Here is a 15,071-nt window from a genome sequence, read left to right as displayed (position 1 = left end):
AGATCGTGAAGAGTCAGGACTAAAATGACTGATCAATAGAAAATGGGAAACTCTAAAGAAAGGTGGATTTTGGGGCAAAGACATTTTAGAGAAAAAAATTAGGTCAGTTTAGCTAGATCATGGAATACATGAGAGAATGCATTGTCTAATCATCCTGAAAATCTAAACTGGAGCCAGATTGTGAAGGGCTTTAAATCCCAAACAGAAGTATGTGTTTTATCCTTGAAGCAATAGAGAGTAATAAATGAAACATCATATGCTGAGTAGTGACATAATTGGATTTGTATTTTAGAAATATCAGTTTTACTATTATGTGAACTTTTGCAATACTCCTGGTTAGAAACAGTGAAGGCCTAGACCAGGATCATCTCTAGGGTGGGGGGAGGGAAGAAGGAGGGACAAAAGAAAGAGAAATTTATTTAATAGCTTTATTATATATTTAAAAAGAGTAGCAAATTGTACATAGTAGATTTTCAGTTTCATGTGCAGTTTTCTTTTTTTATTATACTATGTTCTAGAATTGCTTGTTTTATTCCATAAATTAAAAATAAAATTAAAAAAATATTTATAATGAAAAAAATCTAATAATTCAAAAAGTATCCATGAAATGCCTGCTATATGCCAAAAGCCTAGAGATAACCAAAATAGTTTTTGACCTTAAGGAGTTTACATTGAGCACAGAGAAATGTTACCTAAGCAAATTAATATTTTGTTGGTGCTCTTGAGAATGAACAAATGAAGGAGGTTTACTTTCTGTGAAGCAAAAATGTACTTGAGCACTGTTTCTAAAAGTAGGATCTGGGTAGAACATTAATCAAAAAGATCAGGAGATCTGTGACTAGTCTCAGAGCAGCTGAACAGAAAGAAAAAGACCCTGTTTTATAGACTTCCCAGAAGAGTATTTCAAAAGAACTCAGGAATAAACCAGGGATGCTAATACATGAAGGAATTATGATTTCACTGGTGTGGGAGCACTGTCTAGAATACAGATCTCCACCAGTCTATTGACATTACTTAGCACATAAATCCTTGGGCATTGCCTATGGCTCAGAGAGGTTAGAAATTGCTTTCAGCAGGGATCAGATTCCTAGTTTTTAATATCTCTCTCTTATAAATGTAATAGGCATGTCTATTCTATATGCCAAGCCTACTTTTGATTGAAAACCCTTTAAAAAATGAGCAAAACCATTTTGTGACTACACCAGATTTTTGCTTCTACACAATGTGTGTGATGGGAGGCTTTTGTAGGTGCTTTCTGTACTGTGCAATTATGTTCAGCTCCTGGGTGAATTATGAGCTGGGCACTTAATTATGTAAAAAATATTGCAAGACTGTAGCTGTCCAATCCCCAGGAGTCTAATTATTGTCTGTCTTGGCAGAATGTGGGGCTTTTAATCTGTTAATAAGCAATTCCATGTTGAGGACCTGCATGTAGAGTAAGCCTGTGTAGTAAAGGCCTCTCATGAATTTTTAAAAAGTGAAAACAGTCCCTCTATGTACTTTTATTATTGGCCGCCTCGTTGCTACAGTGTTTATTGGCACTCTTCCCACGAGGTTTTCACTACCATGATTGGCATTTGTTTCACTGGGATCCCTATAAGGAACATCACTCTGTGTGTGTGAGTGTGTGTGTGTGTCTGTGTGTGTGTGTGTGTGTATGTGTTGGAGGGAGGTGAAGATGGACATGCTGAATGCCTTTTAACAACCTGTTTATTAAAAAACAAACCCACCATACTGTTAAACAGATAACACACCCTGCTTGCTTGCTAGAGGTGACAACATTATTTCAGGATGCTACAATTCTAGCTTCTGGAAAATCTTGTGTTTACTTTCAAAAAATGGGCTGTTGAGTCACACGTTGGGTTCAGGTGGACTTATGAATATCCTGAAATGAATTCTGACTCCATCAATGTGGGAGGGGACAAAAAGGAAAACCTAAATGGGGGCTTGTATTCATAATAATCATTATACACTAAGAATTAATATTTTTTTCTCTCTCTCAGTTTCTCTGCCTGAAGAACATAAGAACCTTCCTAACAGCTTGTTGTGAGACGTTTGGAATGAGGAAAAGTGAACTCTTCGAGGCTTTTGACTTATTTGATGTTCGAGATTTTGGAAAGGTAATTGAAATTTACCTTTTTAGAAGCATTTTAGGAATGCCTGTTAAACCTGTTAATTAAGCATTTACAATTTCACAGAGTTATGGTAAATATTAAAACTGTGGTTAAGATTACCTTCTTTGTTAAATTCAGATTTTGCTTTTCATTTGTTGTATTCAACCTAAGTGAGTAGATTCAGGGGAAAAGGAAAATAATATTCCTAAAGCCAGAAATGTTTTTTTGCCTCAAGTTGGACAATAGGAATCCTGTGGGAAAAGTTTTATGTAAAAACAAAACAAACCAGCTGTCTGTTGATCATCCTTGTTAGATAAATATTTTATTTTATTCATAAGGCTTTTAAGCACTTTGACCATGGACTTACAGGTTTCATTGTACTGTCAGAGGGGTCCATGACACACAAAAGGTCAAAAGCCTTTCCCTCAAAAGGGAAGGTCTAGAGCCTTCCCATCTGATGTTACTATTTACTTACTCAGTCTGTAGTTCGTATATACTTTAGTATGTGCCTGTTGTCTCTTTCATTAGAATGTAAGTTCCTTGAGGTCAGGGACTGATTTTCCTTCCTTTTTGACTCTAGGACTTTGTGTGGTGTTTGGAACAAAGTAAACATTTAGCCTTAGTGCTTGTTGATTGATTGGGTGATTGATTAGAGGAGGAAATGACTTTGGCTATAGAATCACGGGACCTACCTCTACTGTATACTACCGGTGTGACCTTAGGCAAGTCACTTAACCTCTGTGGGTGTCAGTTTCCTCATTTGTAAAATCAGGAAGTTGAATTACATGGCCTCTGAGGTTCCTGCTTCCTATAGATCTATAAGAGATCTTTGATTGATTTGACCTCAGTGATATTTCCTAGCTTGGAGAATTAGCACAATCATATAATAATTTCCTTTGAGATGTAGTTAAAATCTTCCCAAAAGTTGTAATCATTCATAACTGAGTTAGTTAGCTTATAATTAAATCTTTTACATGAATATTGGTTGGTTGGTTGGTTGTTGTCCTTCATTCTCAAAATGATATCACTATGCTAGTCAAGTTACAGCGAATCCAACTGTGACTGATCAGACCAAGAGTCCATGGGAATATTTGGGGTAGATTTTTTAAATTTGTGCATTTCTTGTTTCTTTTGAGCTGCTTCATTTCTGCTTTGTTCATAAAGCACTCACTATACATTGTCTGAACATGAGTATTAGCTAAGAATGAATAATAGTTATATTGGTGAACATTTGAATAGCATTTATATGAAATGCTTAATCTTGTTCAATGATATATGTTGTCCTGACTACTTGAAAATAATCCATTCTAGAATTCAACGTTTAAGTCCCTGTTCAGTTGATGATGGAGATAAAAAGACAAAAATGAGGTAGTCCTGCTGCTAAAGGAGCTGGTTTGAGCTGTCTCCAGCAGAGCCTTGGATGGGACCCAACTTCCCTCCTTCCAGTTGGTTCATCAGTTACCCACTGGGGTTATAGCCTCCTAAAGAAACACATGAGTTGTTTTGTTTTTTTTTTCTGGTGGTGGCTATAACTTAAACTGAGGTGTTCACAATGCTTCCTCCTTATAGCCAGAGGGCAATTACACATCATATATGTACCTGGCCTTTAATTTTTCTTATTTTTGGTTTTTATTATTATTTTATTTGTTTTCAGTGTTCTACAATCACTTCCATATAACTTAGATTTTTTTCCCCTCCCTCTCTCTTCTTCCCCCCTCCCTCCCGAAGGTGTTATACAATTTTATATAGGTTCTACACATACATTCCTATTAAATACATTTTCGCCTTAGTCATGTTGCACAGAAAAATTAAAATGAATGAGAGAAATCATAAAACAAGCCAAAATGTAATACAAAAGAAAATGATCTGTTATATTCCACGATTGAATTCCATAGTTCTTTCTCTGGATGTAGAACTCATTTTGCCTTAAGAGACTGCTGGAAATTTTTTAAGTCCTTGCATTGCAACGTGGTTCTAAGTCTACCAGAAAAAAATCCTTGCACACTGTGGTTGTTGCTGTGTATAAAATTCTCTTAGTTCTGCTCCTTTCACTCAGCATCAGATCATATAAGTCTTTCCAGGCCTCTCTGAAGTCTTCTTGTTCATCATTTCTTACAGCACAATAGTATTCCATTACATTCATATACCATAATTTATTCAGTCATTCCCTAATTGATGGGCATCCCTTTGATTTCCAGTTCTTGGCCATCACAAAGAGAACTGCTATAAATATTCTTGAACATGTGGGACCCTTTCCTATTTTTATGATCTCTTGGGGATACAGTCCTAGAAGCAATATTGCTGGGTCAAAGGGTATGCATATTTGTGTAGCCCTTTGGGCATAGTTCCAAATTGCTCTCCAGAATGGCTGGATCAACTCACAGCTCCACCAACAATGAATTAGTGTTCCAAGTCTCCCACATCTTCTCCAACATTTATTATCTTCCTGTTTTGTCATGTTAGTCAATCTGATAGGTGTAATGTGGTATCTCAGAGTTGTTTTGATTTGCATTTCTCTAATCAATAGTGATGTAGAGCATTTTTTCATATGACTATAGATAGCTTTGATTTCTTCCTCTGAAAACTGCCTGTTCATATTCTTTGACCATTTATCATTTGGAGAATGACTTGTATTCTTGTACATTTGACTCAGTTCTCTATATATTTTAGAAATGAGCTGACCTTTAATTTTTCAAAAGGCTTTTACTTCTGTGACTTAATCTTAGTTAGTTGGTGATTATTGCAGAGATGGGGAACCAGAATTTTTCTTTCTGAGAAACTATGTGCTCTTGATGGGAATTAGAACCATACTCTGACCTTGTTAGCACCAAACTGCCAACCTGAATCCTCTATTAGGTTGTGAGCTCCTTGAGGACAGAGACTATCTTTTACCTTTTTTTTTTTTTTTTTTTTTGCATCCCCAGTGCTAAGCACAGTGCCTGGTACATAACAGGTGCTTAATATATGTTTATTGAGTGAATAATGGGATCAATGAATAAATTAATTGGTCCAAGCAGTATGATACTAATATAGACCATACCTTGTAATGAGAATTTGGGTTAATTCAATTATGGACCTTCTATAGAATTAATTTAATCAAGAAATAGACATATGAGTAAAGATAGTCTATATTCAGTTATTACATCACTAAATAAGAGTATGAGCAGCTGTGACTCAATTTAAGAGAGCAACTCTTTTACTTTAGGTATTTCTTTAGACCCACTGTGATTTTTTCACAGACTTTAATTTACTCATGCCTAGTCCATTGTGGTTGTGGTTTGTCTTTCTTTCTCAAGCTGTGACATCAGGGAGATGATGACATGACTTATAATTGACCTTGCTTTTAGTGAGGGAGGGCTGTGCAAAGTTACCAGCTTCCCTTTCTCCTCCAGAGCCATTTGGGTGCAGTGACCAGATATCAATCAGGACTGCTGGCAATAGCTCAGGGTGCAGTGGTAAAACTTTTTAAGCAAGGGTCTTTTCAGGTTCTCAATCTGTGCCTGATTTACCCTAGAAATCAAAACTCTTTGTATGTAGTGCTGTGCAAAAAACAGGTTCAGCTAGGTACTGTTGATGAAGCTGTGAATTGGTCTTACCTTTCTGGAAAGCACTTTGGAACTCAATCTCAACCCAACTTATACTCCAGTGAGATCCCACAAAAAAAGAAAAGGGCTGATATGTACAAAAATATTTATAGCAGCTCTTTTCATAGTAGCAAATAACTGGAAACCAAAGGAGTACCTACCAATTGGAGAGTGGCTCAACAAATTATGATCTAGGAAGGTAATGGAATATTATTACACCTTAAGAAATGACAAAATGAACAGTTTGAGAAGGGAATGCTCAGACTTTTATGAACTGATGCAGAGGGATGTGAGCTGAACTAGGAAGAACATATATAATGATTAGACCATTATAAAAAGTTCAGCTTTGAAGAAGTGCAGAATTTTTATTCAGGCAATGAAAAGCCATGATTCCAGAAGATCAAAGATGAAGCAAGCCAACCACCTCCTACCAGAGAGGTCATAGATTTAAAATAGAAAATGAGAGACATTTTGAATATGGATGGTGTCAGAATTTGTTTTGTTTTACTGTGCATATTTGTTACGAAGATTGTATTTTTTTTTAAGTGTTCAATGGGGCCAAATGGGAGGTAGAGAAAATAAATACTTTTTAATTGGGAAAATAATAAAATAAAACTAAAAACAAACAAAAGAATCTAGCCCAGTGTTTAATTGTGTGACCTTGGGCAAGGTCATTTAATTTTTCTGAACCTCAGTTTCTTCATCTGTAAAATGACTGGAGTAGATTATCTTTAAAATAACATTTAGCTCTTAAGTTCTGTGATTTTGCACAAGTTTATTCTTTTATTAGATTGTGATCTCTTGAATGGGGTGGAGAAATTTGTTTTATGAAGTTTGAATTCAGTCAAAGGGCCACTAGAGGGCCACACTTGAGGCCCTAGAGGGCCACACTTGAGGCCTAGAGGGCCACAAGTGGCCTTGAGGCTGTAGGTTCCCCAACCTTGCTCTTGGAGATCAGATGTTATCTTGCTTCTGTATTCCTAGAGCATATAATTGATAGTTTGCACACAGTAAATAATGAATACTTTTTCATTCATTTATTCATTCCTTCATTCAAGCTGATTTCTGCTGCCACATAAATTTATTCTTTGTCTTGCCTCCCCCACTCCAATTATCTAAGATTCCCAGAGAAGAGAGGAATACAGTCCACAGTTCCTCTTGCTTTGGTCTCAGTGGTGGGAAAATGAAAGACAGTTCCTTTTTAAGACAAAACTGGGTATCTTTGTCAGATATTCAGGGCTAAAGTTGTTACTGATTTTTCTGAAGCAAGGAACACCTGAGTTCAAATCTCGTCTTTTACTTTGGATAAGTCAGTTCACCTCTAAAAGACTTAGTTTCTTCTTTTGTGAAATGAGTATAGACTCTGTGCTCTCTGAGGTTGCAGAAGAGAGACACTGAAATGTAAAGAAGAATGCCTTTAGTTGCAAAATAAACAGTCTATACCATAGAAAGCATCTAGGGCTTCAGTAACTCAATATCATGTGAAGACATCTAGACAAACAGTAAACTTGCCTCCAAGACACAGAGTGCTTTTGTAGTTTTGATCCTAGCATCTCATCTGAATAATGCTGCAGAAGTATTCTGGGAAGTGTAACTAGCTGAATCAGGATTAATCATCAGAAATGAAGAAAGGGTTTATGATTGAGGAAACTGACCCAGAATTAAGAAAAATTGTCTAAGGGGAGGCTAGACCTCTCCTACCTCTTTAAACCTTACATTTGAGGCCCTGAGAATTAAAGAGAGGCTTCTGCCAGTCCTATGCTAAATATCAGAGTGGCTTATCTGAAAAGAGCATTGTAACACTGAAGATAGTACAATACTAACCAGGCAAGCCAATGCCTGAAAGTGGGGGAAGACTGCTATCATAGAGCCCTAAGGAGTCCCTTGGATTGACACATCCAACATAGATATAACAACCTGAGAAGAGCATAGAGACTCAGGAAGCTGCCCACACAACTCCAGAAGTCATTGATCAGTGGTAGAGTAGCCTGTCTGCCCTTTTCCAGCAGCAGAATGACCTGTCCAGCCCTGTCTGGCAGCAACTTTCTAGCAGCCAAGAAGCCTGGCTGGCCCTATTGGGTAATAGCAGACCAATGACCCCATGATCTGCCTGAATGAGCCCAGCCACAGTCAAAACCAGGGAGGAACTAGCTCAGCAGTTGGGTAATGTGCCTGACCTAACCTGGCAGTGGATTGACCTGTTTTGCCAAGATGCCATATCTTGGGTGGACTAAGTTCAGCCAAGTCTACTCCTGAGCCTCCCCAAATGACACTGTGACTGACAACGAATCAGAGCAGTGTAGCAATGGAGTAACTCATCCTTGACTGATATCATACCTTAGAGGAAATGGCATAAAAACTTTACGCAGAATAAAAATGACCATAGGGGCTCTGAAGTTCTACAGTTGTAATTTGCTTTGGCCAAATATATTTCCTAAATGTGTGTCTCATTACTGTTGTATTTTGTTTCTCCTCCCCTGCTCCCTACAAGTTCTTCCTTAGGGGTAAAAGCAGTGTAACTATTGTTTGTGCTATATTATATGAATAAATGCCTTTGCTAAAGCATTGAGTTTATTGGCTGATTGTTAAGAGGAAGCACACTGGTGGGGCTTATGAGCTTGTTGGTTAAGGAGATATCCACTAACAAGGTTACCTCCCAGGTCCTTGAAACTAGGAGCAGTGACTCCTCTGGGGACCCATTCTGTTAGCATGAGTTGGAGGAATGAGTCTAGAGGAACTCAACCAGAGGAGTAAGCCCAGAGGAATCAACTCTGTGTCCTAAGTTTTTAATATTTACTCCAGCTCTCTGTGATTTCTTTGTGTGAGGATGTCCCCCAACGATATAGCTCATGTCTCCTCTGTGACTTAATAGACAGTCCTCAAGAATTCCTATGCCTGAAATATTTCTTATCCTTTCTTTTTTCACTTAGAGATAATGGACCCCTGGGCCTAAATTGGAAAGAAAGAGAAGAGTAAAGAAATGAATGGAAGGGAAAGAAAGGGAGGGAAGAGAAGGAGAAGTAAAGGGAAGAGGAAAAGCATCTTTTACTAAGCACCTACTATGTGCCAGACACATTGCTAAGCACTTAGAAATATTCTCTCATTTTCTTTCTCTCACTTTGATTTGATTGGAGGTCTTCTCAGTTTCATAGCACCAGGCCATTCCCTACATGTGTAGCCTTGGAGAATCTCAGATCACATCAGTACTAGAAGAGTTGTTGGAGAAGCTGCAATTCAACTTAAAATGGTAGTTTTTGGGTGTGTTAGGTCTCTATAGTTTCAAGAGGAATCTATTGTGATTGTGTTCAGCAAACATAAAAAAAATTTCATTTACAATTTCTAAAACTAAAGAATTTAGTGAGTCATCAAGTAGACATTATCTTTTCATTCCCATTCATAAAAAAAATAATGTTAAGATGTTTAGAAATTACAAAAATGTTTTGAAAAAGCCGGGCTTCATTCTAGTGGAATGCCACTGAGCACTAGCGTGCTTTAGACATTGGGACTAAATTAGGGAAATGGGGATTAGAAAAAGGAGTTTGTAAAGAAAATAAATGAGAGAATCAGAAGAGAAAACAAACCAACGGGGCAGTTTTGTTATTACCTTGTTAGGTTTAATGTAAACATATTTAAAACAAACTGTATATACTAGAAGTTTATTATTTCATATGTAATTCTCTTTTTTGTTCTTGGTCTATTATTTTGTTTGTGGTTATGATGACTCAAATCTACAATAATGATAATAATAGTAAAAAGGAAATATCTACATGCCTCAGCCCTAGAGGAGGAGAAATGCTTACTAATTCAGCAGAGTGTTAGTAAAGTAGAGTGTTGATGGGATACTGTGTGCCTGCTGCCCCAGAGTGGGTTCTCCTGGTAAATTTCCTCTGTTCTGATGAGTGGATGAATGAAAATGCATTTGTTTTTTGCTCTGGAAAGTTATAGAACTAAGGATTGGAACAATTTGGCAAGCCACTGATGGACACTTGCAGAAACAATGATGGTGTTTATCTTATTACAGTTCCCAAAGAAAGAAGTGGAAAGAGGGCAGGGAGATGGTGAGGAGAAAGAGGAGGCTGCTGAGCCAAAAGTCAGCCTCCATTTAATAACAATAACGATAATGATGAAGATAATAAAAAGTAGCATTTATATAGCACTTTCAAGTTTGCAAAGTACTTTATGGATGTTATCTCATTTGATCCTTACAACCCTGAGAGGGAAGTACTGTTCTTATCCCCAGATGAGGAACCTGAAGCAAACAAAGGTTAAGTTACTTAAGGGGTTGAGGCTGGATTTGAATTCAGGCTTTCTAGCCTTTAGGTCCAGTACTTTATTCATTGTGTCGCATTTCAGTTTACAACATAACAAAACACACACTTTACTGTAAAGAGTGATTGATTTTCAGGCAGAGGACCCAGGTTTAAATTCTGGCTTGATGACTGTGTACTTGTGTGATCTTGGGCAAGTAATTTCACACTTGTGCGTTTCACTTATCTGTAAAGTGCAAGGGTTGGATTAGATAACCTTTAAGCAAGGGCAGGTTTGAGCCACTTGTTAAATTTTCAGTGTGACCATTTACACCTTGGAAATGAGCAAACCTTACAAATCAGGGTTTGATTTATTGCTTTGTTGATTGTCTAAGCTCAAGAAAGTGATAGGGAAAAATGTTAATAAGGCAGGTTAACCTTAAAAATATCCTCTACAGTTTTTTAAAAATAGAACTAATTGTTAAACATTTACCATCACACTGCCTCTGTTTCAGTAATAAATCTATGCTCCTACAAAAATAGACTTTTAATTATAAAGGCAATAAATTGTTTCTTAATATGTGAAATTGTTACAGATTACTTCAAGTATTTTGGCAGTAATCTTAACTGGAGGATGGCGTAGAACCTAGGATCATGGTATTCAATAATAAATGGAGCTGAGAATGGTCAATATCTTAAAATTATTTGCTTTTTGTTTGTGCTTGGAATAATGTGAGGAGGTTGCTGTAGAATAAATCAGCGGGGAAGCTGCAGAATTTATTTGAACACTCTGCAAGCCACTGGTGAGAGTTCATTTATGTGTTGGACATTTCAGCAGAGAAGAGTTTGCACAGATGAAAAGTAAATCAGAGGGAAAATCAGTCTGGCTTTTGGGAATCTGAATTCTGATGGGTTAGTCGGGCTTGCTTATTTTCTTTTTCAATTCAAGGTTGTTGTCTTTGCTTTTCTACTTAGTAGAAAATGGGAATGATCCGGGATTTCAGCTAATATCAAAATTTACTTTGCTTTTCATTTTAAAATGAACAAGACCTGCATTTTTTTCTTTCTCTGTACTATACCACACAAATAGGAAGAATAGACCTGTGATATAAGTAGACCTATCCAAGAATAGAAATCCTACAAGGTAATATATACTTGAATACAGTTATCCCTTCCCCTTTGTGACTTCCCCCATTGCTGTTTTGATATATCGTGGAGTGACATAAGAAATTAAATGGGAATTTTTTAGAAGTTTTGCAGAAACCGCAGATGACACTCAAGAGCCAGCAGATGACACATAAAAAGTAGAAACTTAGAAATGTGTAAAAAGTATGTATAGTATTTTACAATGTGAACATATTTTATCTTTTAATACCATGATAATTCAGACTTCTTGAATGGTATGAAGACAGGGCCAAAAAACTTTATGCAGATTTTCCAGATCATGGTGGGGGTTGGGTGAGGACTGATCCCTCACCCCCCACGACGTGGAAGGGATAACTATACATTAAGAGGTCCCGTTGCTGGTCTCCATCACAATCAAATATCATTCATTTATTAAGCACTCACTGTATGCCAGTCACTGTGCTAGACATCAGGGATACAAAGACAAAGGCTGAAACATTCCTTACTTACAAGAAATTTAAATCATTTTGTCTTAACCTGACCAATTTTGTTGTCTAAGGGCAAGCTTCTCAGAACTTAGCTAAGGCGATCCTCAGAAGACAGTTTTTTATTAGAATAATGCTCCAAGCCTTACCTGTTGCTTCTGCCTGAATAGGCATTCGGAACTTAGGGAAGCCTCCTTGGTATGAAAAGACATCCAAGAAGAACTTAGTAGTAGAGTCATTATATAAGGTGTCCCAAAAATCTTAGTGCAACGAGTAACTTTAATAGCTCAAACAGGTGATATAACTAAAGAACACATGAAAGAAAAATGTCTAATTACAAATATAGAGAGTCCCAAAAGACTTTAGTGAAATTTTAAGAACTACCCTAGGACTTTTGGGACTCTATTTGCAATTAAGCATTTTTCTTACATATTTTATTCAGGACTTATATATATATATATATACATATATATTCATATATGTATATATATATATATAATGTATACCGACACACACAAGATACGTATTTGCAGATAATAATTGGAAACAGCATAATACAATAGATAGAAGACTGGCCTGGAAGTCAAGAAGACTCCAAGTCCACATCCTTCCCTTTGTGACTTTGGACAAGTCCCTTCATCTCTCAGTGCCCTGGCCAACACTCTAAGACTATAAGTTTCAGAAAGATTACCCATCTGTTTAGGCAGAGGGAGTTTCTGCATTGGTAGCTCCCTACACACAGATGAAACCACAAGTTTGGATCTAAGTATACACAGGAACTTATATCTCCTTCATTGAATGTTTTATACTATCCCGGAACACATCATGTCTACTTTTTCATCTGAACCTTACAAAAAACCCTCTGACCTTAATGAAAGGAAAAATTTCCTAACTCTTACTTCTATCCCAAAATGGAATGACTTCCTTGAGAGGTAGTGAGTTCCTGCTAACTAGAGGTCTTCCAGCAGATGTTGGATGATCCTATGGCAGAACATTTCAGACAGCTGATTCATGTTTCACTTGGTGGTTGAACTAGGTGACCTCTGAGGTCCTTTCTAATGTCTGTTATCCTATGATTCTAGGTGATGACATAAGGACATGTTTTCCTGTTTTAATTTATGGAGAAACTGAACCATGGAAATTTGCACAATGTCATGTGTGTAGCTGGTGGCAAGGCCAGACCTTGAACCCAGGTCTTCTGACTTAGAGCCTCATGACTCATCAACCTGTTTTGTTTTGAAGACACATTTTCCAGAAGATTGTGCCTTATACCCCTATAAATATGGGCAGAAGGCAATACCTCTGGCAGAGGACACAGAAACAATTCATAGAACTGAGGAGCAAAAGTGATTTGTTTCATTACTTCTGTAAACTGGACGACAACTATGTCTGTCACTTTAAATGGCTGCATGTTACACTGATTTTGCCTAGAGCCGCATGATTCATTTTTCTGTGTGCAAACACTTGCCTTTTTTTTCCCCCAGTGCATTGCTCAGAGCTTCCAGTATGTTGGTCCAGCTTTGCCCATATGTTCAGCAAATCTGCAGATTTTTCTTTGGAATCACAGATAGAATAGTCTCTTCTGTGATTTGCAGAATGCTTTTCAGAAGCATCAAAGCACACAAATAATGTTTAGCTGAAGCAAAGACACACAGTATAATTTAGGGTAATATCACAAATAGTGTTCTATTTTTGGGCAGTGGTATTCTTCCCCATTCCCTCATTCTCAAAGAGGACCATGACATCAGACCCAATAGTCATAAGTAGGCTCAGTTTATCCATTTGCATACAAAACCATAGTTCCAACAGAAATGAGTTTGACTCAACTCACCACTTGTGAATGATTCTTTAGCTTAGTTCAGAGAAGAGGAGTGAGGGCAGAGCTTAGGAACTTGTAGGGGGTGAAGAGTTTTAAAATCAAGGATGGGGATCAACTGTTCTTTATGTTTTCTGAGGCCAGTGAGAGGGAATGTGTTTTAAGTTTCAGCCTGGGGGCCTTAAGCTAAATATAGTCTTGACAGTGAGAGATTTTGTAAATTACTGGAAGAGTTTATAGGATGAGGTTTTAGGTCTTTTCTGCAGGTATTAATAAATGGATCAGTTTCCACATAAGGTGCAATTGCCTGGATATGGTTTTGTTTAGGGGTAAGAAAAGAATAGTCTCTGAAATTTATCATTTTTAGTTTGCATTTTTATTCAATTTTCATGGGAACATAGCCTCAAGGGAGTCTTAGAGGTTATCTAGTCTAATGCCCTTATTTTACAGATTAGGAAACCAAGTCTCAGAGAAGTTAAATATTTGCCCTAAATCCCATGGGAAGGGTCAGAGATGAGTCTTCTGATTTTAAAGTCAGTGCTCTTTTCACTATTTTGAGCTGGATATAATAATTTTGTATCATTTCTGCCTTGTTTCAAACATGAATTAGTGGGATCTTGTTAATAATGCTAATGTTGGCCCTCAGGAAGTACTTTAAAATAAATTCTATTGCTATTTGCAATGACAGTTTGTATTTTTATGAGATATTATTGGATGTTGTTATGTGGAATCTATTATGCCAGTGATTTCCATGGTGTGCCTAAGTGAACCTTCTATTATTTTGACCTCATTGTCATTTTTGGACTCTTAACTAGCTTCTTGGAAAAGTTTCCTGCTGAGTTGTCAATGACATACTTGAAAGACAGAGGCACATGGGATTTGACTTTAATGAGACCATTTCTAATGAGTGGTAGCAGCTGTTAGGACCAGAACCCTGCTGCTATACAGAAAAATGGAGATGTTTTCTTCCAGTGGTGGTTTTGTCTGGGTGTAGGGCATGGTTTCAGTCATATCCTTAAGGTATTCAAATTTTTGTATCAGTTTCCAATCTGAAAGATCGTGACATAGCTAACAGTTCCTTCCTGTTCTTTCAAGGAGTGACTGGGGAGGCTTAGAGTAATTATATATATATATATATATATATATATATATATATATATATATATATATAGGTCATGGCTTTTCAAAGTAGAGTGGCTTTTCAAAGAAGGCCAACATTTGAACCTTGGGGATGGTTTCAGTTGTATGGGAAAGAAATCATTAGATTGAATTTCAAATTACTTTCATGAGTTAATGTTCAATTTAGTTTATTTTAGCCAACATCTGTTAAATAACTCTGACGTATCAGGTACAGGGTTATTCAAAATAGGCCCTGCCCTCAAGGACCTTATATTCTACCAAAAGGTAGACTGCAACATAGATTGTGGAATGTAACATAGTATAGAATGTGGAATACAGAATCTCTCTCATACATGAGAAAGAAGCATTGCTTACAGTCATATATATTTGTCAAGGAAATGTTCCCAAAGAAGCTGATATTTCTCCCACTGGATTGATTTTAAACCACTTGGATCTGAAATTGTGGGATAGTAAAGAATACTGACAACAATCTCAGTTCTACATGTCTGTAAATAATTTGGCCATAGAGGGACAGGCCTGCTCTAACTCTCCCCCCACAGCCCATGAAATACCTGTAAAAA

The 15,071-nt window shown here is 37.0% G+C and overlaps 1 protein-coding gene across 2 annotated transcripts in view; it reads left to right on the top strand.

The window, feature by feature from the left end:
• The window catches only part of VAV3 (vav guanine nucleotide exchange factor 3), a 453,372-nt gene that overhangs the window by 94,615 nt on the left and 343,686 nt on the right, over positions 1 to 15,071 (top strand). For both annotated transcript variants that reach the window (XM_072644176.1, XM_072644175.1), the window contains exon 2: positions 2,004 to 2,120. In XM_072644176.1, the coding sequence (XP_072500277.1) occupies positions 2,004 to 2,120 (117 nt within the window). The remainder of the gene's footprint in view (positions 1 to 2,003; positions 2,121 to 15,071) is intronic.

The sequence above is a fragment of the Notamacropus eugenii genome, chromosome 2 (genome assembly GCF_028372415.1).
Source record: "Notamacropus eugenii isolate mMacEug1 chromosome 2, mMacEug1.pri_v2, whole genome shotgun sequence".
NCBI lineage: Eukaryota > Metazoa > Chordata > Mammalia > Diprotodontia > Macropodidae > Notamacropus > Notamacropus eugenii.
This window is presented reverse-complemented; position numbering and strand designations above follow the sequence as displayed.